Source organism: Leuresthes tenuis, unplaced genomic scaffold (genome assembly GCF_036924035.1).
Source record: "Leuresthes tenuis unplaced genomic scaffold, fLeuTen1.0.hap1 SCAF_5, whole genome shotgun sequence".
Lineage (NCBI taxonomy): Eukaryota > Metazoa > Chordata > Actinopteri > Atheriniformes > Atherinopsidae > Leuresthes > Leuresthes tenuis.
Genome location: NW_027325359.1, coordinates 29,360,098 through 29,387,409, shown reverse-complemented (window position 1 = coordinate 29,387,409; position 27,312 = coordinate 29,360,098). Strand labels below are relative to the sequence as shown.

The following is a 27,312-nucleotide window of genomic DNA, read 5'->3' as shown; positions in this document are numbered from 1 at the left end:
AAATAAGACTACCATGGATGCAGTGAGTTCCAGTTCCTGGGAAGTAGCCTTTAACTTTTACCCCTCTTTATTTGAAAATAAGTCATGTACTCACTTCATTGTTGTCTGCCTCATCAATCTTGTCAAAACTTGACAGATTTATCTGTTGACACTTGAAAAGTGTTGGGGATTACCATAGTTTATGAAGTAGTTTAAAACACTTCCACCTCTACCAGCTACAACATCGATGACTAATATTGGTCCATCAGTATTAACATAACGCTACAGATCTAATATATGGAGGGTTTATGCTTTAAGCTTATTAAATGCTTCATTTGAATGAATTAAAATGGCATCAGCAAGGCACAGAATCATTCAGTTAGACCTTGTTGCCTCTTTAACCTTCTGCTCATTTTGCAGGGCGCATTTTTAGTCACCATCTCATAGAGCACGTGTTGAACTCAGTTGAAAGTTGAGCCTTCTCCACCAGTTTAGGTTTGGTATTCAGAAAAATCTCCTACATGTCGCTGTATATTCAAATAATGTGTTAAATATGATTTATTTAAAAACAAAAGATTTGCACCAAATATGTTTCTGAAAGGAACATAATTCACTTTCTGTGAAAAAAAATATGGTCTGGTTGGTTGGGTTTCTTATGGATTAATTCAATCTTTTGATGCCTGTCAGAACTGGACCTTCGGGTAACTAGGTTGCCGTTGCTAACCATAAAATGGGTCCTTTTCTGAGAAACATAGGATTACAATTACAGCAGAGAATAATCTCGGAGCAGAACAATCTGAGACCTCAAGAATATACAGCAGGGGATTCTAAACTGTCCAGTAGCAGAATTGCAGGTTGAAATAAGAGGGATGCGACAGGGTACACTGATTTAACCTATGGGGGCGCTTTGAATCTATATCTGCTAATGTTATGTCATGGTTATGCTGGGAGCCTAAACAAACAAAATGTATTAATTTTGTGGAGGCAGTAAATGACAGTTGTTTTCAGAAGACTTAGCTCTTACCTCTTTATTTTTCTTTTACATACACACAAGTTCAACAAAGAGTTTGTGAAAACTTGAAAACAAGTCTACCAAATGCAGCTATACCAAGTGTAGGCACTGGAACGCCACACAACAATAGCCAAGGACAGAACATGGTGTTCACAGTTAGAAGAGATCCCAGATTTTATGATCATGGACCAATCATTGAATCATTTTAGCAGGATAACAGCAGACCACTGGGCACGTTTGACATCATGTAAACCGGATGAGTACACCAAATATCAGAGCAGCTGGGACATGATACGGCTCATTGTCCAGACAAGAGCCAAAGTGTCACTTCACAGTGCTTGACACTTGTGCAGAAGTTCTAGGTGTTTTGTAAAAGTTCTACAGCCAGTCACTGAGCTGATGCTGTGGACTGCCAAGCTACCAAAACTGGAAAGGAATGAATAAACAGTATGTGTAAACCTCTACCTCAGTAAGCTAACAGCTGCAGAAGACAACATGATTATATCCTCTTTTAAAGAAAACCCTTTGAAACAAAGACACCTGGGGTCATCAGGTGGCTTATCTCAGCTGTGGGCAAAGCTATTCACAAGTTTTTTGGAACACAGAAAAGAAAAATCTACAGTTTCAAAGAAATTATGTTTGTGGAACCAAAAATGCAGGAAGCAGCTTAAGCTGGAGTTGGAGAGAGCAACCCAACAGAAGAATCAAATGCTGATGAGAACTCTCCTCTTTGTGGACTGAAGAGGTTCAGGCTGCTCCGGATCCATAACACTATCACCAGAAAAGTCACCACACGTCCCACACATAAATGGTCTCGTAGAGGCCAGTGGCTGCCCTCAGATCAGAGGAAAAAACTGTGAAGAGGCTGCAGAAGCAAACAGAGAGAAATTGTTTTGATGATACATAAGAGACTGAGTTTTTGGGCCATTCTTCAATCAGAGAAGAGCTGCCTTTATTGAGTCCATCAGTAAGCTGCTGTTTCAGTGTATCTGCAAGTTGAGGGTGAAGAAATTAATATCACGAAAAGATAAATTAATTTAAAAAAATACACACACACACACACAATAACATAATAATATCTTCTGCCAAAGTTATAGAATCAACAGCTAACAGCAATAGAATAAATAAATAAATAAAACTATATTTCATAAGTTAATATTTCAGAACATAGGACAGTTTTTACATGTCAAAATCTTCAGTCATGTCAGTCTGAATTTTTAAATGTAGCCAACTGCACTGTACTCCAACATCTATAGGAAGCTCATTTTACTTTGGGTTTTGCCAGATTTGCTATTATTACTACTTTTATTTAAGCCAATTGCTTTTATAAGCTTCTGAGTCTTACTCAGCAGTTATTATTTTATGCGTATTTTACTTAGAGATTGAAAATCAGCACTAACAAATTAATAATATTCAGGTAAGTTCAACACTTAAGTAATTTTTGGTGCAAATACGTTTCTGCTTGTTTTGTCTTAGAAAATTTTACAAATACTTCATCACTGATTTGAAGGCTCATAAGTAAAACATCATCATTACCACTTATCAATCCGTAATTGTAGCAGACTGCTTTAAAGGTCAGTATCTCCTCTTAAAGGACTGCATTAGTAGAGAAAGAAATGCAAACATGTTTTGACTCCCAAGGTCATGTAACTGAAAAGATTTAATCTTTTACAAGAAATTGAGCCGTTAGCATTAGCCATCTTGCTAGCAGGGTTAATGGCCAAATGTAGGCTAATATTTACGAACAAAACAATTATTTTTCTTTGCTCGCACCAACACATATTTTAATTTACTGTAAAAGTTAGTATTTATATTCACAAGAATGAGCTCATTCAGATTTCTTTTTGTGCAAACCTCAGAAAAACATTTACAATTTTAGAGCTAGCTAACATTTAGCTAGTCATTAGCGTTAGCATGTGTTAGCTAGTTTAGCTCTTATAGCCCCCAGTACTGTTATGGTGACTTCGAGAAAACTGGATACACCCTCAAAACATCTGTAAGTGTTTTAAACTAACGTCTTACTTTGAAATAAAATTAAAAATCTGCTTAATTTACTTTGGAAATATGCTTTGTAAGGTAAATGTATTCTATCTTGATCACAAACTGGCGTCAGCTAAAGTTGAGGAAAGGATTTGTCTTCATTTCAGACATAATGTTATGTGATTATATGCGATTAAGTCTTGGTAAAAGGCAACATTGTACACCAAAGTTATCAATTCTGACTTAATTATAGATCTCTACTTAAAATTGTTCACATTAAGACAGCTGAAGGAGGGACATGATGATAATGTTAATTTACAGTTTGAAAACTCACTTTATCTGATAAAAGCATCAATGACTTGTGAATTACAATAAACAATAAAATTAAAGTATATTACTGTCTAAAACGCATTATGCACATATCCCTTGTTTACTATTTTGTATTTAACTTCAATTTAAGTGGTCAATTGTGTTGTTAGGACATTGATATAAAGTAGAAAATGCACTAATAGAACTTTTTTTTCTCTTCGCTTACACTTTGAATAGAAGTATAAGTAAAGGGAAAATCCCAAATGAGTTATTTTTATTATAATTTACAATCCAGTTTCCCTCCAAAAAAAATAAAAATTGTGTAAAATTATTGTGTAAAATAATGACGATAATAAAGAATTTCCACTGTCTGATCTCATTTAAGACAGATAAACATGAAATGTGAAACTGTCATTCATTCTGATGAACCATCAGCTAAATGCTAAACGATATATACAGGTTTTAATACATCATACTTCTCAGAAAAGATCTTGCTTATTTCAGCAAGACAACAATCTGGGTGCTAAACATGTCACCCAGACATTTCTTCCACTGAAAACATTGATATTTCCCAGGTGTTGTGATGATGAGATCCTAACAGTTATAGTGTGTTTTTTAAACTAAGGATTTGTGCAGTGCAACAGTGAACATGCGTCTTCCTCAGCTTTTTAACGACTCTTCCTTGAAAAAGGTTTTTTGTAGTACACCCCCAGTAGTTCAGTGTTGCATTGCTGTCAGTTGTGCTTGATTACATTCGTGAGAATATCACAGCTTCGGTGTAACTCTCGGTTCTTGGTGCATTGCACAGCAGTTAGTAACAATGCTCAACTGGGGATACCACAGAAATTATCTTGCTTTATAAAACTACAGTTTAGTGATTGGTGGTTCTTTTTATTTGTCTTTGTGGCTCAGAGGTGGTGGATAATACTTGCTTAACCGAGTCGCCAGAAAAGCAAGTAAAGACATTTCATCTTACTCCCTCAGTCACACTAACAATCAAGCTTTCACACTGTGTACCTCAGAGACATTACACACCATCACCTTGACACTAACACACATTTGCACTTATTCCCTCCCTCCTCAGCCTCAGGTCACAGTGTCATTTTATGATAGTAGCCAATTCTATCAGGGATCATTTAATTCTCCAACATGATTGATACACGTGCAGTTCAAATGGGACAAAAAAGCTCTGTTCTATTAAGAGATCAGTGGCTAGTGGAGACCTCCCACTTAAATAGTTATATTTTCCACCCGGTGTGTGTTTGCATGTATGCAGTGTGTGAGTCATTCACTATCTAGCTTCTGTTGAGGGGACACAGACAGTTCCAGAGGACCATCCACAGGTCAAATTAAACAACCCAGATAATTTAAAAAGCATTGACAGTGCAATTTGTCCATTCACTGTTATTGCTCTGACCCCTATTAGTGTCAATGGGCAGGTTCATTTGAACCTGGATGGCTTATTGAGATGTTATTCTCACACTGCAATGGAAGTGGTGTAAAACAAAGAGAGAAAAAACCCCTAATGGTCATTCCGAAGGCATTAGGTTGGATCACAGTGATTGAGAAGCATTATGAGGCTTTAATGTTCTAGACTATTATTCCCACTAAAATCATTTAGCAGTAAAAATTGCAGATGAGTAAGTAATTATAAGCCTATGAGTGAAAAAGCAGAGCGTTACTGCTTATTAAACGGCCCATTCTATTAACCTTTTTTGAACAAAATGTTTTTTAATCTCCATTAACAGCCAGAGGAGGCCCAGTGCCACCTTCGCTTGCCCCGGAACAACTCAATGGATTTTAGCACGGACTCTGGGACACTCCCCATCCACACTGCTGTAAGTTACTTTTGACACCACACGACAAAGTAAATAACATTCATGAGCTCATTTGTTTTTCATTTGAAGAATAGACCAAAAGGATTTTTTTTAAATTGAACACAAAGGACTATAAACCGTAGTAATAATCTCAGATTTTCTGCACTTTCTGGTCTTTTCTCTTTTTTTCTTGCATTTTTGTTTAAAAATCCCTAACGTATTCTCTTAAAACTGCAGTTTTCAGGCCAGTGCCGTCATCTTCCTCAGGCAGTCTTTGTAATGTACTGTTGAGGGGTGGCTGTGTGACGTCCCTTTGAAAGATGTGGTGTTGAATGCCATACGTGTTTCTCTGAAATCTCAGTGAACTTTTCTGCATTAATGCTGCCATCACAGAAGTGTAAATGAGCTTTGCCGAGGATACTGATGCAATCATACAGAGCCTGGCCTTTGGACTGGTTGCTGAGTTCAGTCTGGATACTCCTTTTGGTCTTTGGTCCAGAACACACAGTTCAGTCCTTCCAATAAACATCTAGAATACTGATTGATTTGACCACAATACACGTTTCCACTCCATATTACTCTCCATATTGTAGTGCCTGGCATAGGTTTCCCACAGTAATCCCCTGTCTGTGTGTTTATATCAGCTATTGATGAATGAGGGATCAGAGATCACAGGTGTCCAGCTTAGGCTTGCTCCTTTGTCCTTTACATGGTAAAATTCCTCCACATTCCTTGAATCCTTTAATGATATTCTGCGCTGTAGAGGGAGGACTATACAAATTCCTTCCAAACTATCTTTAAGGAACATTGTTTTCAAACAGTTCAGCCTCAGCCTTTCATGGATATTTCTTTTCTACAAAATCCCGATTCCAATCACTTGTTGACACATTCATTTGAAATAGCTTGGGTTCCTATTGTTTGCGATTGAATAAAAGTGATAATAAATCTTTGCATTTGTTTTTTAATTAGCATTTTCCATCCACGTCTTTTCTGATTAGAATCTGAAAACTAATGTGTTGACGTCAGGTTTGGTGTTTTTTAAATGCAAACATTGTTTCTGTCTCTGTCCAGCTTCTGTCTCTGTCCAGCTCTGACTGTCAGACAGAAAGTGGACAAACAGTCTTACTCCAGTTGTTGGAGTTTAAAACCCATCTGCTTGAAGTTGTGGAGGAGCTGCATATTCGAAGGGTATGTCAACATTTATAAATACCACTGCTGCACTATTATTCTGAGGCTCGTCCAGTTCCAGACAACAAGGGTCACAAGACAAGGTTTTCTTTGGAAGGCCTCTTTGTTGTTCGCTGGAAACAACATTTATCACACAAAGAGTTCAGCTACACTTTCCTCTTTATAACGCTATAATGTTGTCTGTGACAACCAGCCCAGTCTCACCAGAAATTGAGAAATAGAAACATGTGTTTACATGTTTGAGACGTAGTAGTTTCACAACTCAGGCTTAAAAATGTTTCGTTTTGGGTTGCATCACCTCACGTGACGAAAGCGCCGACCATTCAGCATTAATTGTCCATGACAATGTACAGTTTCCTAAATATAACCATTTATTTTTGAACAACTAAACTTAACCATGTACATTAATTCTACTCTAATTATGTACTTGTACGTGAAAACATGAGCGAAATGGAAAAGTAAGTAATCGTGGAAGCAGAAAACAGGGTCAGGATTTGTTCCAGCAATCTCCTGCTTTAAGGTCAGAGGGTTTAACGGTTTAACGTCCAACATTTTACATGGCGGTGCCGTCTAACAACTGACATCGTTACCTTGCAAACTTCAATGTCGTCATGTCCCGACAGGAGAGGAAACCGTCGAGAACAGTCGAGAAACGAGGATATAAAACGTCGCCATTATATGATTTTTACATGTTTTTCGTGGATCAACAGCGTATTTTACAATCTGTAAAATCATCATAAAAAGATCATGTTGATATTTTTTTGATTTAATTGAAAGTAAAGCAGCTTTTCTCACCACATGAAGCAACAACATTCCTGCAACCTATAAAAATGTTCATCCAAAGTCGTGGTTCCAGTCGGTGTTTCATATAATCCCTTCACACAAAAATATGTCGCAAATTCTTAATAAAAAGATACATTTTTGCCAATAAAAACAAGTGAATTTCAAGAATTTGAAGTGCTTACAGATTAGAGCTGCAAACACTGAAGGCTCACCGTATGGTTAGAGAGCAATGCGATTTTATTCAGTATTATAACATCCTTAGGGCAAGCCCCTTTAACCATCTGGATAAGTGCCAGATAGGTTTCATGCACATTTCATTAAGATCGGGTCACATAAGCCTTTTAACCCTTGACCAATAAGTATAGAGTAAATTTACCCAAGAAGAAGCTACAAAAATGAATAAAGCTTTCAACCCTACAGCAAATCCCTCCAACCTTAGAGCGTCTTCTGAGTGTGCTTAAAGGTTAAGGGAGCAAAAATGGGATGTTGGTCGTTTGTTGCCGTTGGTTTTTATTGTTATTGTCATGTTAACTCAAACACAAACATTAGATGCTGTGTCTGATCCTCCTCAGGCGAAGTAGCACTTTGTAGTTGTGCTGTTCACGAGGTGGAGGGGTTAAGAAGCAAGAGGATGTCATGACAGTGCCGGACATTCCTGAGCAGGTCAAATTCCAGTGGATTTGTTTTCTTTTTTTGATACAGTGCATCTCGCTGCTTTAGATGGTGAGAATGTGGTCAACTTAACCCCGACTGCGATGATTTATACGTTCAGTGATGATCAGTTCGATCAGGAAAGTCCAAAAGTTACATGTAAACAAAGACAATGTTGTGACTCACTCAAAGAATGGAAAACTTGAAGATAAACTTCTTCAAATCCATCACATTTTATGCCCAGATACTGGCAAATACTTTGGTTTTTAGGGGCCAATAAAAAGCAGCCATTCAAAACTGCAATTAGACGCTTGAATAATTTATGATGTAAAAAATCATGAATTTTTACATGATTTAGTAAAATCATACAGTGTGAGGTATGAGTCAGGGAAATATAAAGCTTTTGGCACCTTAAGCCATCAGTTTATACACAGTGTCCTGTTTTGATGTACATGGACCACCAAGCTTAATAAATTTGCTGCATGTTTTCACAGCCTTGTTTTTAAATACCTCACAATGATTATTCCAGTCAAAAAATAACAGCTTTTTTTTAATGCAATGCCACACTTTAATAGGAACTTGTAAAATAAACTCACTGAGTTAACCAGCTCCCACATTCACATAAAAAAGTCCCGTGGATATAGAGAGCAATTGCTTTTACCTGCCCTCTTCAAGGGAAGAGGGAGGATAGGGATGGCTTTCCACAAATATCACCTCCCCTGTAATGTTCCTCTTCCACTGGGTGCTTCTACAAAAGATACGGAGGACTGAACCAGGGAAACTTAAAGCAGTTTGTGGCTCAACTCCAGAGTTATTTGCCCAAAGAGGCGAAGAGATATTCAGTTTGTTTTATGGCTGCTATGATGACGGTCACCAAGCCATCATCCCCATTAAATTTGTTATTTAATCTAGCAGGTGTCTCATGGGTGTATGTCTGCTTCTTAAACATTCTTACATGTGTTAGTTGGGTGTCAGGGTTAATGGAACTTATGCCTTCTTATGGTTTAGGATGCAGAGACACGTTATGAGGATCAGATCAGTAAGCTCGTCCTGGAGAAACAGGAGCTGGAGTGGGAGAAGGTAAAGCTTGGCCAGCGCTGCAGTTAGTCTTTAGCATGATGATTCTACACGATGATCATCGCTCACTTAGTCTTTTTACGACAGGAATCTCTGCAACACCAAATTGAAACGGTGACGAAACAGCACACAGAGACCGTCAGCGCTGTAAAGAAGCAGGTATGTTTTCACTTATGCTTTTCATATCCTGAACGAGACTTTTCACAATGCATTAAAACCCTCTGAGTAATGTGTTTTCATTCCTCAAGTTTCAGGCCAAATTACGAAACACCGAAGAGGAGAAGGTACAAAAAGCTCATCCTGAAAATATCAACAGTCAGAGTAGTAGTAAATTCACTTATGTCAGTTGCACAGTCTTGGCCTTCAGAGTGAATTCTTTTGTGGTATTTATTGCTTTTTTTGGACACTCACAATAATAATCTAACATTTCAGGGGAAATACCAGGTCACTGCTGAGTTAAAAGACAAGGAGATTAACAACTTGAAAGAAGAACTGAAGTCACTGCAGGTACTGAGATATAAAACACTCACAGCTTCTTCTTTCTGTGTCTGTCTTATAAAAGCTGAATTTATCCAGTTACCCTTTTAGCTTCATTCTTCATCCTTTCTTTGCTATCAGACAAATTAATTCGGTGTTAAACTCCAAGTAGAAAAGAAAAGTCGTGCTCGGTCAGAGTCAAGGGCGCAGGGTGTTGGTGCAGAGGCCTAACCCAGTGCTCGTCTGCAGGCTTGACACCACAGAGGTGATATACGGCCGTCCCCACGGTCCACCGCACTTTAACAACCCAGCCATGTTACTGAGACAATAGAGACCGTTTTTGATATTCTATCCGGGAGACACTGGCTGCGCTGTTTGGCTAAAATGAAGCCCATTCGTGATCAATCATGAGACACGGTCTGGTACATTTCTTTAATCTAACACATTTACAGATGAGTGACAGCCAGGGATGAAGAGCTTGACTATGTGTGAATGATTAAATTAATCCTTAATTAAATCTAAATGATTTATCATCACATTTATTTTAATTGCAGTAACGACTAAATTAAAATCCACACCAATAAAGCTAATTTTATGTCTTGAGATTCATACAAATGATGAGTGTTATTAACCTAAGCCTTTTGGCTCGAAGATTTCTTTTTAATTAAGAGTTTATTTCTAATTTGCGGGGACATTATGCTTGTGTCACAGTTTTAAAAGTCTAAATAATATAATATTTTCTGTATTTTTGTGTTGAAAAATTCTCCTTAACATACCAAACAAAACTTATTTTATAAATATTTGAATATGGTGAAAGAATATTTCCTCTATTGGATTGTTTTGTTGGTCAAATAAATTTAGGAGGTAATTACTTATTTAACTTGAAAATACTGAAATAAACCCTCTATTAACGTACCGTATTTTGCGCACTATAAGGCGCACCTGATTATAAGGCGTATGTATTACCTAATGTTCTCTGATTGGTTTATGGCTGCCAGCACACGTAGTGTATGTATTACGTCCCTGTGTCAGCGGGAAAAGGTCCGACGGTGAAGGACAACATCGTCGGTGGCTTTTACACTTATAAACCTATAAACTGCACATGGGTCTGCATCACCCATCTCAGACTGAAGAACAGACACTCACTGGGACATGGGCAAAAGCATTAATGATGACACGATTCAATCGCTAAGTACGAGCTCCATACAATCTTCGCCCCATTCAGAGTGAATGGCTGGGATCCGCCTGACCCTGGATTCACACCGAACGCAAAGCGAGCGACGGAAGTGGCCAGTTGCCATTCTTTTCCAATGTAGGAGAGCGAAGAGAAGCGGCAAAAGTGAACGTGGCGGTGAGCGGTGAGTGATGCGGAGGGCGTTAATGCCCCGATGAATGCTCGGCGCTCCCCGCGGTAAATTCAAAATGGCGGAATCCGGTGCACACATAAAGCGCACGGCCATTTTTTGTGAAAATTTAAGGCTTTTAGGTGCGCCTAATGGTGCGGAAAATACAGTACTTTAAATCAGATCACAGTGCCTGAAAAGTTATCTTTTGATTCCTGAAAGGGTTTGAAATACTCATTGTGTACATATTTATTCATGGAAATCTTTCAATGTGAATATTGTAGGTAGACAATTAGCATCAAACTCATAAAGAAAATGTAATCAGAGCCCTTAAAGACAGCAGAAGAAACTTTACTTCAAAGCAATTTCTTTTCTTTTATGCAGAAAAAGGAAATTTCCAGCATTCTTTAGAACAATTTGATCATTTCAGCTGCTTTAAAAAGTCTATTAGATCCTCATATATATGTTTTGTGGTTCCAACTTTTGCAACGAGAGGACAAGGACATTTTTATTGATGTCCTTGGGTTCATGCCTCTTTGAGACTGGAAAATATCATCAACAGTTAAAACATTTCAGCCCAATGTCAACATCTATATTCAGTCAAATACACAGGATGAGATATTTTCGATATTAGGAAACTGCACGTGCGTGTGAATATGATTAACATAAGAGCCACAGCTATAGAATTCACCAGGCTACACTTCTGGCACACCAGTGGCTCCATTCTTATGGGTTGGTCGGATAGAAAGATTTCATCTTGTGGTCCTTCTATCCAAAAGTAAAATTTGCCCCCGACATGAAAAATAAGGGACGGGTGAGCATGTACCTAATCTATTTATCGATGTCCTTTTACTTGTGTTCAGGCTTTATTAATGGGGTTAATTCAACTTTATAATGACAGTCTGATATATTCTGTGATGCAAAAATGGTCAATATTAACACATCAGACTCCAACAGACTCCATTTACAAGCTGTTGCTGAGCTTTAGATAGAATTTACCCATAAATTTCTTTCTTTTTTCACTTTGACAACTGCAGGTGCCACCAAGTCAAGTTTTGCAGCTGCTCTGGGAATATGTGTTGTAAATATGAGGCAGCTTGAGTTTCTTTGGTTCAAGACTGTCATTTAAAACTGTAACGCCTTGTACTTTCACTGTCTGAAATCCCAAATTGATCGATTCTAAGAGCACGATTGCTGGTTTTCTTTTACTGCTGTCACACAGTTGCTGAAGTACAACTTGGAGAAGACATCAAGCGAGCTGGTAAGGAGGGATTTTTCCATTTATACAAACTGTTGACAGAGGGTTGGTGGGAGTGAGAAAAATTAAACGAGAAGGATGAGGGACCGGTGCTAAAGAGGGATGGGTTTTAGAGGGAAGAGCTCATCGGGAGTAACAGATAGGGAGTGTGTGACACTTTGAACTGCCAGCACAGCAGGGAAAATATCTCTATTAAAATATTTTATAACGGGTCCTCGCTCGGTTTAACCTTCCTCGCAGTGGCTCAGCAGAGAGGGAGTTGAAGAGCGCTGGTAGAAAGGATAGTTGGAGAAAGTTATTCAAGGGAGAATGAAAGAGAAGGGAGTAAGAGGAAGAACAAGAGAGGGAAAAAAATCTGCTCAGCTTGATACAGACAATCAAAATATAATGGCAGTTTGAAAGGTAGTAAAGTGCTCTGAAGCATGAGCTGAGTTGATTCCTTCAGCCCTCTCAGAGGGACACATTAGCTGTGTCCAACCAGGATCTTCTCAATCACTTAGCAGCTTCTGCTTTAGTACTCCGAGTCTTTTGTTTCCACTTCCTTTGTGCCTGGCTTTAAAAGACCCCCCCCCCCATATTGAAAAAAGTTTCACATTAAACTCTTTATTTATTAAGGTATTTTTGCTGAGCCGTGGACAGAAGTTCAGTACCACTATTACACTTTTGTGGACTCTATAATTTCTTATGTGCTACATAAATATGGTCAAATGGCCATAAAATTTTTACACAAGTCCTAAAAGTACTAAAAGAGAACTACAAATGATGAACAATCTCGATAAAAAAGATGAATTGGTTGTTGAATTGGCTTTTACTTTTATTGGTTTTTGAGGTAATTTATATAATATTACAAATCTGTGAGTTGCTCAAGTATTTGAACCTTTATTTTCAGTATCTGTTGACACCTGTTTGTGCAACAACTGCAAATAAATAGTTCCAGTAGCTGTTTATCAGCTCGGAGGAATTTTAGCTCTGAGCAGCTTCAACTTTGGGATGTTGGCGGTTCTCCTCACATCAACTTCTTCCTTCAGGTCCTCCCACATTTCTCTCAGATTAAGTTGAGGATTTTTACTTGGCAACAACTTTATTCTTCTTTAGCATCGCTTGTGCGTCTTACTGCCTCTCTTCCCAGGATCCCCTTGCGTAACAAATCAAAGGTGGTTTTCAACATGTTGCATCATCTAAATTATATTTAATCAATCAGTCAATGACAAGGGGAGGAAAAGAACCGGCACCTAACCGGCAGGAGACACTTCAGATATTTATTTAACAAACTGAAACACAGCAGGAATACTGAGAAACCTTCGTCACAAATAACAAACAAGAGATGCAGAACTGGTGGGCAAGGGAACGCTATACGGAGGATTCGGCCAAAGACCGAAAACAAAGAAGCGGCATGATTGGATGAAAGAAAGCAAGTGGGCAATGAGCAATGGTAAATAACTGAGGATGTGTATGGGCAATGGCAGGTAACAGAGGAAAAACTAACTCAAGAACAAAGACTAGAATCGAGGACAAGTGTACTTTAAACCTACATTTAATCAAGTTATTTCAGTGGCTGAAGTAAACCAAGCAGCATAGATTGTGATGCCTAAATCTAGCAAAACGGAAAAGCTGAGGAAAGTTGACTTAAGGTGGACTACTTATGATGACTCAGTAGCTTTTGTCACGATTAAAAGCACCAACCCAGCATTTACTGAGATTTTTCTACATTTGGGATATGTCACAGGTTTCTGATATTGTTGCAGACACTGTACTAACAGGGGCTGACGTGGGTAATGAGTGGGTTGTCTTACAGTTGGAAGATTGGTACCTCTATCCCCAGGTGTGCTCATAGGTGCATGATTTGAGAGAGTAATGTATATGCTTTATAAATGTTTGTGTGAATACATTGTGAAGCACTTTGGAGAACTTAGAAAAGGCGCTTTATTAGCCGTTTACAGCCACCAAGAAACAATTAGTATCTACCTCTTAGACCCAAGGGCCTTAAAAACCAGCAGCATTTGAAGGCCTGTGAGTGAAAGTATGTAAGCATGACCCACTTACCGGTGAGACGCAATCCAAGATGGATGCCAAACGATTAGATATCCAACATATGAGCTGTTGGACAAAAACTCTGCACACAAGGATGAATGTTTTCAGGAATATTTATTCCACTACTATCTCACAGGGATGTTCTGAGTTAATTATCTTCATCAGACGAGCGTTCACGCCTCATTTAAAAAAACAACCAAGGCACCGGTCAGACTGACTAAATAGAAATATGTCAGTGAATTCATGTTACAAACCCTAAACGCTATACATTTATGTTGAGCAAACTTTTCTATTTAACCAATTTAACATGAGCCATAGTTAGTTTTTTCAGTTCTAACATGGTTTAGCCAGGGATAGCGAGGGGAGTTCAATGCGTAGTGCACTATTTATAGGGTTTTCATTGAAGCTGCTGGGTCTGGAGACTGCATCCTGAGTCAGATTTTCTTATGTTGTAAAAGGATTGGTGCACATAGTGTTTCACACTGTAAGGATGAGTATAAATGACAATGTCCAGTACCTGGGAAGCTTTTTCACCCATTTTTGTTTGCGTAGAGGTCACTCATTTTTACTAAAGCCACTCCACAGGAACAGAAACTAGCTTTGCAGAACCGGACAAAGGACACCCATCTGAATCAGCTGGGGGAAGTGGAGAAAAGATTCAATGCCCTTTCCAGGCAGTGCGCCATCGTCAAGCAGGCTCATGAGAAACTAGAGCAAAATGGTAAGAAATGGAGTATAAATATTCTCCTTTTGTCAGTAGCTGTAAATTTCCATGCACACCAACACCAACCCCCCCCCCCAAAAAAAAAATGGGTGTGCTAAGTAAGAAATGTAGATAAATCAGATTGAAATGCTTTGCAAATTCCATAAACCAATCTGTTATTCGCAGTCGAAAATGTATCTGTTTTCTATGCTCTATTTGCAAATCATTTGTTTCTGTTGTGTTCTTTGGAATTAGGCTTTTTATATTCCAGAGGCAGCAGCCTCAGCGATGTTTCACCAGGAGGGGCTGCAGAGCCTGAAAGCCTGAAATGTAACATGGTGCTGGAAACAATTCACAGGGAATCTGACTTGATACTGTAATAAGACTCATGCTCATGCAGAACTTCAACAGCACATTAATTCAAACAAAAATCTTCTGTCACTTCATCCACATCATTACTTTCCACATCTGGGTTATGAACAGAGGTCACTGTCATGTTCCTTTAAATGCTTCGCTAGAAAAATTATGATAAGAGTAAACTGTGGTTGTGAGGAAGTCTCCAAGGTCAGCAGTGAGGTTTAAGACAGCGTTTGGTTGCTTTAAGTGAACCAAGAAAGAATTTCCACACCACTGACACCAGCAGCATATCCTGCTGACACCAGACAGGATTGATCCATCACATTATGTTCCTGCTCTTTGACTTTCTCCTCCTGCTGCTCACTTATCTAACATACTTTCCCTCTTCTTGCTGTCAGCTAACAGTAGTGTTATTGTCAATGGATCCCAGACGTGTAATTTAAGCCCTGAAGGCATTTTTTTGGTCCAGGAGATCAAATATCTGGTCCTTTACAACTATGAATGGGAACCAGTGGGCACTACAGCAGGGAAACTCTTTTTTAAAATGTTGTAGTTTGATCAAGGACTAATGTTTGCTGTTGACTTAATGTGTGTCATTCCTGCAGTTGATGAGGCCATGAGAATAAACAGGAAACTGACTTCTGCTAATCAAAGACAAGAAGCAATAATTGTGTCACTAAAGAAGGTACCTGGACTGCGTTTTGGACAGATTGTATTTGTCTAACTGGATTACACTAAATAGTTTTGCTCCTAAACCTCGTCGGCACTTTCAGTTAGCAATAATCAAAATCTACAGTTGCGTAAAAAGTTTTAAACAAAGTTATCAGCTCGATTAATCTAAGAGCCGTCAGTCTGAGTGATCTTGTGCATTGCGGGGTTTCTCTCTTAGGAGCTGGATGAAGTCAGTAACAAGCTCATTAAGGTCAAGATGACATCGGTCACACATGACAAGATCCACAGTCCTGCAGGGAGGGAGCAGCATGTACAGGAGCTGCAACAGAAACTCAGCTTGGTAAATCATCGTCATTAATAAACCACAGTGCTTTCAGTACTACCAACTCATGCAGTAAAGCTGCTCATGTTTTTCTACTTTTAGGAAACTGAAATGAACAAGAAACTCGGGCAGGAGAATTTAACTGAACGAGCAGAGAAGCAGGTTAAAAAAAAACAGTAAAAAAATATATATATTTAAAATGATTTCAGTGTGCAAATTAGATGAGAAAAAGCTAATTGACTGTGTTGTGTAACCCATGTAACTATTAGGAGCTGATGAAGTCTCTGCAGCATATTCAGCAGCTGTTGTTGAGTCAGACACAGACAGTGAGGAGGGTAGAGTTGGAGCTACAGACTCAAACACAGATGTACCAGGTCAGACTCGATGTATTTATGCTGAACACACACACATCAGCTCTTATTTTGAGCAGTTTTCTGCTTCATGCAACAAGATTTATCCCATTTTGTTCTATCTCCCACTAAAACATTTAATGATGTGTAATCCGAGATAATTATTGGAACTCAGATCAAACATTTATTCCCTTTTGATGGTAGAGTTAGAGCTATTATATACAGAATTGTCTCATTTCTTTATATCTAACCAGAAAAATGGGTATCAGGTGCAAACAAATGCAAACATAAATGAGTTTGTACAATTCTAACGAGCTATCTGGTCTGAGCTCCTTTATTCTCCAACACAGCCTGAACCCTCTCAGACAAGCTTTCTGTCATGTCTTTAAGGAGTCTTCAGGAATAGTTCTCCAGGCTTCTTGAAGGACATCCCAAAGCTCTTCTTTGGATGTCGGCTGCCTTTTGTTCCGTTCTCTGTCAAGATGATCCCACACTGCTTCAATTATGTTGACGACTGTGTTCCTTCTCATAAATTTACTGAATATGGTGCCGTATATCACAAGTGTACACTTGTGAATACATTCCCCTCCACATCTGAATGATAGTGTGTTTGGTTCTGCATTTATGGCTTTACGGTTTATTGTTCTCTCCTCTTCACTCTCCACCTTTTCTCATTTTAACTCTCCCATTCATTAATTTATTAAAATCATTATCAAAATGACACAAGCCGTCTGATTTGTATAAGCCAGAAGTCCTCTCTCTCACTGTCCTGTTTAAAATCTTCTGTTCACGTTAAATAAACACATAAAAATTTAGTATTGCATTAAAATTCTATGGGCAATTAATTTTACTGCAGGCCCTTAAGCAAGAACACGAGGTAATGCGAGACAAAAGCAAGGCAGTGGAAGACACAGCGGCTCAACTGACGGAGAACTACGCAGCTTCCAAGACTGGCTGGGACAAAGAGGTAGAAATACTGGTGTTCAGGGAACACGGCGTAGTTAAGAAGTGATGTGGACAAGGGAAAATGTCACTCGATGAAATGATGTCTTTGATTTGTTTGTGTGAGTAAACAGAAGATGATGTTTCTGGATCGAATCAAAGCTGAGCAAGAAGCCCAGCAAGCGGTGAAAGAAGCTTATGACGAGCTTCATCAGAAACACACCGAGCTGTCCTTGCAGACCAAAGCACAGGCCGAGCACATTCAAGAAAAGGAGGTACACACATCCGTCCAAAAAGCTAGCTAGAGTGATTCTGTAACAAAACACGATTCTACAGAGTCTGGTGGCAGCGTTGCACATACTGCACACACACACACACACAGACTGATAACTGACTTTCAAGCCTTTCAAGGTGTTAAATTGCACAAAATACCTGCAGAATACACAGAAAATTTCAATTTGTAAGGTCTGTTCATTTATTACAAACATTATTTCCAGAAAAGTTCCATAAAAAAAATCCTTAAATCTGTAATTTGCTAATTAGTTTCAGATTTACTTTAGTTACTTTTGCGATTGTCTTCCTCCTGAGATATGAAGAGTAACAATAGTAATATTAAACGTAGAAATACACACATTAAAAACAATACAATTATACAACTATACAGCAATTATGGATATGGAAGTAGTGATAAAAGATCAAAAATAGACTAAGTATGAAGTTTAAACCTTTATTTATCAGACAGAAGTACAAAGGAAATGATTTTCTGTGTCTTCACTGACAAACTTTATCATAATGAGACAAAGTGTACCAGTTTTAAATTTGATGCAGCAACACACTCAAAAACAAAGTGGTGAGAGAGGTAAAGAAAGACGCAGATTAGAAAAGTGACGGCGTTCTGGAAGACTCTCCAATCAGGAGATTAACTGGTGACAGGTGAGGGTGTCAGGATTGGGTATAAAAGGAGCCTCCACCAAGATTTAGTCTTCAGAAGCAAGGGTGGGTGGTTCCCTCAGTTAAGAAAGAAGTGCAGTGAGAAATATTTTCAGAATCTACAGAGCAGATTATTGTGAAAACATTCTGGGAAAATCTCAGTGTGGAAAGGCCAAGGAGGAGCTTAGAAAGCCATTTTCACTCAACACAGTCCACGGCTGCATCCAGAAATGTAACCTGAAACTGTTTTACACAAGGAGGAAGCCATATGCCGTAGGCCTAGTTCTCTGGACACCAGCTCATCTCAGATGGACAGAAAGACAGTGGACACGGGTTCTGTGGTCAGATGAGTCCACGTTTCAGCTGCATTCGGGTAAAACTCACACCTACTTCTATGTGCCAAAGATGAGAAAGAGCATCCAGGCTGTTATCAGAGAAAGGTTTAAAGTCTGTGATGGTATGGGGGTGCATCAGTGACCATGGCCTGCCTGCAGTCCACATCTGTCTCCGATTGAAAATGTATGGAGCACCATGAAGAGGAGAATCAGACAACAACAACTGTTGGGAAGCAGAAATCTTATTTGTTGTATTTGGCAAGAATGGACACAGATTCCTCTGAAAAACACCAACAGTTAGTGTCCTCAGTTCCCAAACCATTAAAAAGAGTCATGAAGAAGATGTAACACTTGTAAACATGTCTCTGTTCCAACTGTGTGTGTTGCTGCTATCAAATTCTAGATTTGTTTATATTTTCTCATATCTAAAAGGAAGGTTAAACAAAGTCTTTTTCCTTTTATTTTACAAGATTTCACTGCTTTTTCAGAGGTGTTTTTAACACATGATTCATTCAGCTTAAAGAAAGAAAGAACTTCCTAAACAGTTGAGTTTGTATTCTTTATGCAGATGAGAGACAGTGTTTCTCCGCAGCTGTTTCCTTCAACAGTCGGGGACATCAGAGGGAAGGGAACTCTTAATGAGACCATCTCAAGGCCTGGGCTGCCTGGCCTCAACAGTCTGCATCACCCGGACTCTTCTCAGACCAAAAACCCAGACCGTATGAAGGACACAGAAGCTGCCTCTAAGTTAGCCGCCACAAGATCAAATGGAGGTCAGCCAGCAACATATAAACATGCAACAGATAAGAACATTTATTGCTTCTAATTAGAGGATCCAGATTTGCCATTTCAAACAGAATACACAAACAAAACAGTGAGAAACTTTCAGACACACAGAGCATCATTCTGTAGTAACTTATATATCAATGTAGCCTTTTTAACCAGGTGATTATACGCTTTTTTTAAACTTGTACATTGTGTTCTCTTTCAGGACAAGACATGCCGAATCACCACCAAGAATCACAAATAACTCAACACATCTTAAATCATCCAAACACATTCACCTGCTCATTTACAACAAACAACCTGTTCAGCCAGTGTGACAACACTGAAACAACCACAGGGTCCAATGTCTTGATCAAAACCGTGAACAGCTCTGAGACTGATCACATGATCGTTTCAGATCAGAGCGAAGAAAAATATGAAGACGGGAACAGAGAAATGAATGAGACAGAACAGGGACGAGAGGATGACGGGAAGCAAGCTCTCAGAGAGCAAGAGGAAACTAACACAGAGCAGCAGAACAGAGAAGAAGTTCCCAAAGATGTGAACAACGGACGAAATGCTGGAGAAGCAAGAACACTCGTAGCACAAACAACAGATAGAACAGACATGCACGAGGCTAGTGTGGGGTCAGCAAAGGGAAGAGGAGGGACCAGTAACCCTGAAACAGAAACAGAAGATAGAGCAGAGGGAGAAGTAACAGATGGAGTGGAAGACAGTGGACAGACAGCACAGCATGCAACAGAAACACAGATACCAACTCAGACAACTACTGATACGACTGAAAAGAGCCTCACACTGCAGGTCAATGACTTCATGGACACTCAGTTACCTTTGAACGTCTGTGACTCCTCAGACTTCTCTCAGAAAGTCAGCGAGAAGGACGCCGACTGTAGCAACTTGGACAGAGGGTTTGAGAATGATGGAGAAGAACAGAAAATCAGTTTAGATGAGCCTCAAAGTGTTGCTCAAGAGGTGCAACCTATCTGTCACGATGCTGAGCCACTTAACCAACAGTCAGTATGCCGGGTCATTGAGAAACCCACACATGAGAAGCACTCCAAGGAAACACCAGGGGAGTTCCCTGAAGAATGTTCTGAAGTCCTGAAACAGTCACGTGCATGTACCGCACAGACAAACGGTCAGTCTCACCACAACACCCACGGCCGAGAGAGGGAAGTACGTCAAGCGCAAACTACTAATCCGTCGGACGTTATGACCATCAAGAAGCACACAGATGAAATGTTTGATACACGTGCGAACGAAGGGGGTGCACTTGTCAGAAAACTGTCCGAACCACAACCGTTGTCTCTGAATTCAGAAACCTCAGCGCGGGAGAGTGGCCAGCTGAGGTCTGTGGTGGCTGACGATGAGGACGGTGCAGATAAGAGGAGAGACAGTGAGTCAAATGTAAAGACACCTGTCAAAAGCCACGGGAGCCCTTCAGCGTCATCCTCTTCAAAAGAAGCCATGGAGGCTGCACACCTTGGACGTGAAGCGGAGCACATGAAAACTGATCAGGTGAAAAATGACGTGGAAGCAGAAATAACTAAAACGGAAGCTGATTTCAAACTGTCTGCTGATCCAAGTCGTGAGAATGATGAATCATCAAAGGCTGATGCTGGGGAGTCTTCTCTGCCCTGCAAAAAGACTTACAGGTCATTATTTGAATGGGGCGCAGCTCAGAGAAAAGTATTAAGTTCCCGAGCAAAGTCTGATGTCTGCTCCATGCATCAGTTATCCCAGGTAAACCAACTTAAAAACCAATAAGTGCTATCACAGGGTAAATTACCTGCTTTTACTGTGTTACCGCAGCTTGTAAAATCTCCATGTGTTGAAGAAAAAAGTGTAATTTTTCCACACATGTAGTTGTTGAAGTCAGCCTACAGCCAATTTAAAAGGAGCAAAGAACACCCAGAAACTTTTTTTCAGGATACCTGTATGTCTGGACAAAATGCCACTGGACCCGATGGAATACTTGGACATCCACCAAGCACACTGCTGTTCATCAGAAGCAAGATCAACCAAGGTGATGGCTAAAATATTGAAACCTCACTAAGTAAAACCTTGCATGAGTGAGAACATCTTGCATAGTGAAATTGTTGTGCGTCTGTATTTCTTCCCTCATTCATTATGATTCATTCTCTCTTTCTTGCCCTCCCATCATTGCTCTCAGTTCCATCGATGATCACCAGGGCATCGGATCTGTTCAACACCTCCAGCGTTTCTGGGGCTGCAGCTTCATCGAGGGGAGAGCAGCAAGGAGAGTCGGAGGCAAAGGAAGGGACCTGTAGAGAGACAGCAGCAGGATATATGGTGAGTTTTTAAGGAGTAAGAAACTGCTGTTAAGCTCCTCACTCTGTTGCTCCACTGGTAATCGTCTATATCAAACTTCTTTCAGTTTCTTCGTCTTTACCAGGTCTTAAAATAGGTAAATAAAGCCTCAGATGATAAACAACACAACATTGTGTTTTTTTTCTTTCTTTTTTTTTTTTTTAACAAAAACTAAGCCAAAATAGAGAAGCAATGTGGGAAAAACTAAAATCACCCTGACTGCTTCCATAGAATTAAGAGGGTAAGAAGCAGCCAGGCGCCAATAATCAAATGCACTTGTTTAAGCAGAAGCTTTGTCAGTTTGCTGCTCTGCAGCATTCAGGTGTGTTAACACAATGCCAAGGAGGAAAGACACCAGCAATGACCATAGAGAAGCAACTGTTGCTGCCCATCAATCTGGGAGGGGTTATAAGACCATTTCCAAACTATTTGGAGTCCATCATTCTACAGAGAGAAAGATTATTCACAAGTGGAAAACATCCAGGACAGCTGTCAATCTTCCCAGGAGTGGACGTCCCAGCAAGTTCACCCCAAGGTGAAAAAGCCAAGAGCTACATCTCAGACTCTACAGGCCTCAGTTAGCATGTTAAAGGTTAAAGTTCATGACAGCACAATTAGAAAAAGACTGAGTAGTATGGTTTGTCTGGAAGGGCTGCAGGAGAAAGCCTCTTCTCTCTAAAAAGAACATGGCAGCACAGCTTAGGTTTGCAAAGCTGCATCTGAACAAAGCACAAGACCTCTGGAACAATGTCCTTTGGACAGACCAGACCAAAGTGGAGATGTTTGGTCATAATGCACAGCAGCACGTTTGGAGGAAACCAAACACAGCATATCAGCACAAACACCTCATACCAGCTGTCAAGCACAGCACAGCTAAGCACCACAGCAAGTGGTGGAGGGCTTAACATCTTGAAATCAAGGTGTTGCAATGGTCCAGTCAAAGTCCAGACCTCAGCCTGACTGAAATGCTGTGGTGGGACCTTAAGAGAGCTGTGCATGAACCAATGCTGCAAACCTCAATGAGCTGAAGCAACGCTGGAAAGAAGAGTGGACCAAGATTCCTGCACAACCATGAGAGAGACTGATAACGTCACAGAAAACCATCACTTCATGTTACTGCTGCTGAAGGTGGTTCTACGTGTTACTGAATTATGGGGTGGACCTAGTTTTTCCCTCTGCTTCTACATTTTGTCTCAGTCGTTGTTCTGTAAATAATGACACAATGTGATGTCATGAGTTGTTCATATGAGGTTGTATTTACCTGATTTTAGGAATAGGTAAGGACCAGATTATTCTTTTTCTTATGTCCTGATACGTGTAACCTCAGGATACATTTTTCACAGGATTGTGGGACATTCAATGACATCTGTTGAAGCTCATGCCCAAGCACATTGTTTCAAGCTGAGGCCAAAATAGTCCTGCATTTCAATTTGAGGTCGAACAGCTTGGAATGTCCACAGTCTCGTTTCTCTGTGAAATGTGTTGGTTTTAGGTCATTTCTGGCCTTACATTGCGAGCTATATGATTTTATGTCATGTTTATAGGTTGCACTGGAGCTTAATGAACACATCTGTTGAGCTGACACGAGAACGAAACACTTTAAATGACTTTTCAGCGTGTTTGTGTCCCAAAATCTCACAGTACAAGTTTGTATAAGAGTCCAGGTCAACAGAATAAAAAACTGCCTTTGTCTTTGAGTTCTGTGAACTCAGGTGTTGAGTGAAAGGACATATCTGATGTATGTTGAGCTCATAAACTCTGTAACAGCCAGACGGACAGAGAACGAATGACCTGTGGAAGAAAATCCACCTAATGACGCTCGGGTACCTCTCCTCTGTCACTTACTCAGTCTTTATCTGTCTCACTCTCTCTTCCGCTCTCACTTCATCATTTGTCTCTCACTCACTCTCTACGTCCTCCTGGTATTTTCCTCTTTTTCACCCTCATTCACTGTTGTCACCATCGCTGCTCTGTCATTCTGTGTTTTATACAATCCAGGTGCCGGCAGTTGAGGGAGATAAAGCACTGCATGCTCATACAAGTATGAGGAAAAAGACTGATATTTTAACAAATGGGGCTAACGGCCAAAGCCTTTATTTCTGTCTGCTGGCTCAAAGTGCTGGGAACGTCACACAGAGTTCAGACTGGGCCTGGCTACTCTCTTTGGACTGGATACTGTTACATATCATTTGCTACTGCTTATTGCATGCCTTGGATTTCTTTATCAGTCAGTGTTGCATTTCTCCAGGAGGCGTTCAATCTTGAGAAAGAATCAAACCTTAAAGTGCTTTTTCTTTGCAGGCAAAATATAACACAAACATTGCTTTTTTTCCTCATCATCGCATAGGATAGGATAGCGTCTCTGTCCTTTGGTTCCTCCCCAGTCTCCACCTCCTCCAGCATGGGTAGCAAACTGTCATGGCAGACCATCCCTGAGTGAGTGAATTTATAGAATGGATGGATGATCAATCTGTTTCCTACTTGTTCCTAAAAAAGTCTGATTTCAACTGATGTTCAAGTCAAAATACAATCCTTTTTCTTAGAATTTTGACTAACACAACAGTTGCAAAGCACTTCCTGTTTCAAGCATAATGAGTGTCCATTGCTGTACTCATTGTACACATCAAGCGTGTTCTTATGACTTTATGTGAGTCACAACAACAGCAGCAACGACTTCTTAATCTTCTGCTTACCAACAGCTTCCTCCCACCCATAAAATGCTGCAATTACATAACTGTCAGCACTACATTTACAAGAACATAAGCATTAAATATGAAATGATTAGATAGCCTACAGAATACCTTATACGTATGGATTCATTTCTAGTTTATCTGTCAGTTTCAAGTCTTACACTATCTCCTTAAAGCCGAAACTCTTAAAGGTACCATAGCGTGCCTAAACATGATCGATTACCATCTATTGTCCCGTCATAGTTCCCAGAATTCCTTGTGTGGTAAAAATCTCCAGTGTGCCCCTGTTGCAGATCATCAACCGCGACCATTTTATGTCCCACAAGGAACAACTGATTCACTACTTCTCTGATCGGATGGATGGTCATTAGTCTGATTGATATCTAAAATATGTAAAGTAGACTTAGCTGGCGGCAGCTGATTCTAAAATAGTTGGTTTAGACTTAGTTTAAGAGTGTTGAAGCATGTTGGATTAACAGGTAGTTGCAAACCACACAATCAGATTTCCTGTTTTCAACAAAGTCATCCTGCAAACTGACCTATTTAAAAGCCAAACAGATACATCTTCCTGACACATGAGTGGGTAGAATTAAAACCATGTTTTCAGTAATTTAGTAAACCCATTGAAAGGATATATCCTTTTTTCCTTTTGTGAGTGGGGTGAGTTACTTATGAGTGGTCGTGTTACACCTGTGGTAGACGGTGGTCAGAGCACTCTCGGTTTGGAGAATCAGGGAGGAACTCTGACTGGGGAGCGAGTAGCTTCTCAGAACAGAGCCCAAAAACTGTGCACGTTGTCCCTATTTTCTGCGTGTCACTGCACACACGATGGCTGGGTAACAGCCACTTAGAGCTGCCTCTCCAAGTCAAAGGCATGTTGAGAAGTGTGTGTCTGTACTATCTCCTGCAACTACCACTTATCGCTTCAGTCTCCACATAGATCAAAATAAAATCTTCTCCAGATTGCCACTTGTACTGTTTATACAAAGTGGAAATCATATATCTTCATAACAAGCGTCAAGTGGGAACTACATCTAAGTAATGGTCGTTTTTCCTTCCAATCAGGTGTAGAAAAGCTCCTGCTGCCGCTGCAGATCCTGGTCCAGAGTCGAACTGCGAACCCTCCTGCTCCCAGGAGAGGGAAGAGCAGCAGTCATCGTTCAGAGCACAGATTGACAAAATTGAACAGTTCCTCAACACCGAGAGGCTCCGTCTACCCAAAAGACGACGCACAGACAACTGAACCACCAGACACTGACATCCGTTGCAGGTCCAACATGACACAACTAAAGCTTTTGTCACACATGCAGGTTTGAATATTCCCAAAACTTTACTGTGTAGATGCTTTACTGATGTGTTTTACCCTGAGATTAGAGGTTAGACTTGTGCAGTTCCTTTAAACACTACCTGTTCATTTCACTGTTTCATTTGGGAAGGAATCGGTTATTTGTGTGTGAATGAAGACAACATCAATTATTCAGTTGGATGTTAATATGCCTAAAATGTTATATTTATAACATGTTATATTTATAACATATTTATAACATTTAATTTTATCATACAGTTGTATGTGGTTAAAGTAATCCAACTTTGGTTTGCACCTGGATTAAATTGGAAGTTGTGAGTTAAATCTGTTGTTTTCCAAGTGTTCAATTAAAGAATATATATATTTATTACTGTGTTATCGCTTTGCAAAGAGTTTGTCTCTAACGATAAAGAATCCATGTTGATCTAAGAGTTATTACATGCTGCTACAGCCCCACAGACACGATGACTGGCTCTGCCTTACACTCAGGCACAGGTTTAATTGAAATAATACCTGTTTATGTTCTTTTACTGGGATGCATTTACAATGTGCCATCCATTTCACAGCAAACAGCCACATAAATAAGGAGCCGCAGCACTGTGGTTACAGAAAAGGCTGGGAACAATTAGCACGCTAATTAACAGCCTAATCAACATTAACTTCACGGTCAGGGTTGCATGTCTCAGAGGAACATTAATTGTGGAGGCACCTTTGGTCTACACCACGTTGTTGTTGTTACAAGTTAGAGCACAACTGCTTCGACTGTGTTAACACCTATTAACTGCAATTAAGAGAGTTAACAATTATTGCAACAATTATCACTAAATACAATAACCTTGATTAACTGGAATCAATTAGTGAACCTACAGTCCAATTAACACATTATAACGAGCCTCTCGTTAACTTTATGTTCCCGCTGTGGAACATAAAGAGCACGAAGCAACTGACCACAGACGCTTGTCATTAGTCTGATTGCTGTTTACTGTATGTGGCCTTCAGCAGGTTCTTGTTGATTATTCTTAGTAGGTTGAATTAACTGAGTAGCAGTAAATACAGTTATACTGCAAGCTAATCTGTTATAGAAGTCTAGCGGATACATTTGGTTTAGTCGTTTATTGAAAGAGACAATATAAAATCAGTCTCTCAGAAAAAATCCAATGATTTGAACTAAAATGAGTTTCTATTCCAAACAACTTTTTTTAAACTAATAGCCACAGTTAGATTTCTGCTTTGTTCATTCGTATTTCTTAACCACAACCTATCATTTCCTTTTCTAAACTTAAAGGCTCGTGTTTTGTGTGGAAGCTGAGAGCGGCCTTGCCTTTAAGTATCTATTTTTGAAGCTGTTCTCTCAAGATCACAAGTTGATATTTTTGTTATCTTCAGATAACAAAGCTTGTTTTCATGCGATAACAAGTTCATTTCTCTGGTTTTCTTGACAAATCGGCCGTTTGTTTTCTCGAGATCACGATATTGTTGAGCTGAGCAATGTATAAGCCATGTAGACATTATTATTACGGATAAGCATTTAAATAAACAGTATGTATCCGTGTAGACCTGGAATGTAGTTTCGGCTTTCCAGTGTATTTAAATGCAATGTATCGGGGCGGCTGGAGCTCAGGAGGAAGAGCAGTCATCTGCCGGTTTGAAGGTCAATGTTTCAAGCACATGTGGTCCAGGGAA

The 27,312-nt window shown here is 39.7% G+C and overlaps 1 protein-coding gene across 1 annotated transcript; it reads left to right on the top strand.

Moving 5' to 3' along the window:
• The first annotated feature begins 13 nt into the window (after nt 1-13).
• Nucleotides 14-25,566, top strand: ccdc73 (coiled-coil domain containing 73). Its single transcript, XM_072385113.1, is given in 21 exon segments — nt 14-22; nt 5,029-5,118; nt 6,169-6,285; nt 8,728-8,799; nt 8,884-8,955; nt 9,045-9,080; nt 9,229-9,303; nt 11,839-11,877; nt 14,491-14,626; nt 15,571-15,650; nt 15,855-15,977; nt 16,062-16,121; nt 16,229-16,333; nt 17,166-17,276; nt 17,386-17,565; nt 19,109-19,289; nt 19,640-21,045; nt 21,169-21,328; nt 21,476-21,615; nt 23,981-24,069; nt 25,389-25,566. Coding segments are annotated over 21 exon segments (3,459 nt in total).
• The last annotated feature ends 1,746 nt before the right edge of the window (nt 25,567-27,312 follow it).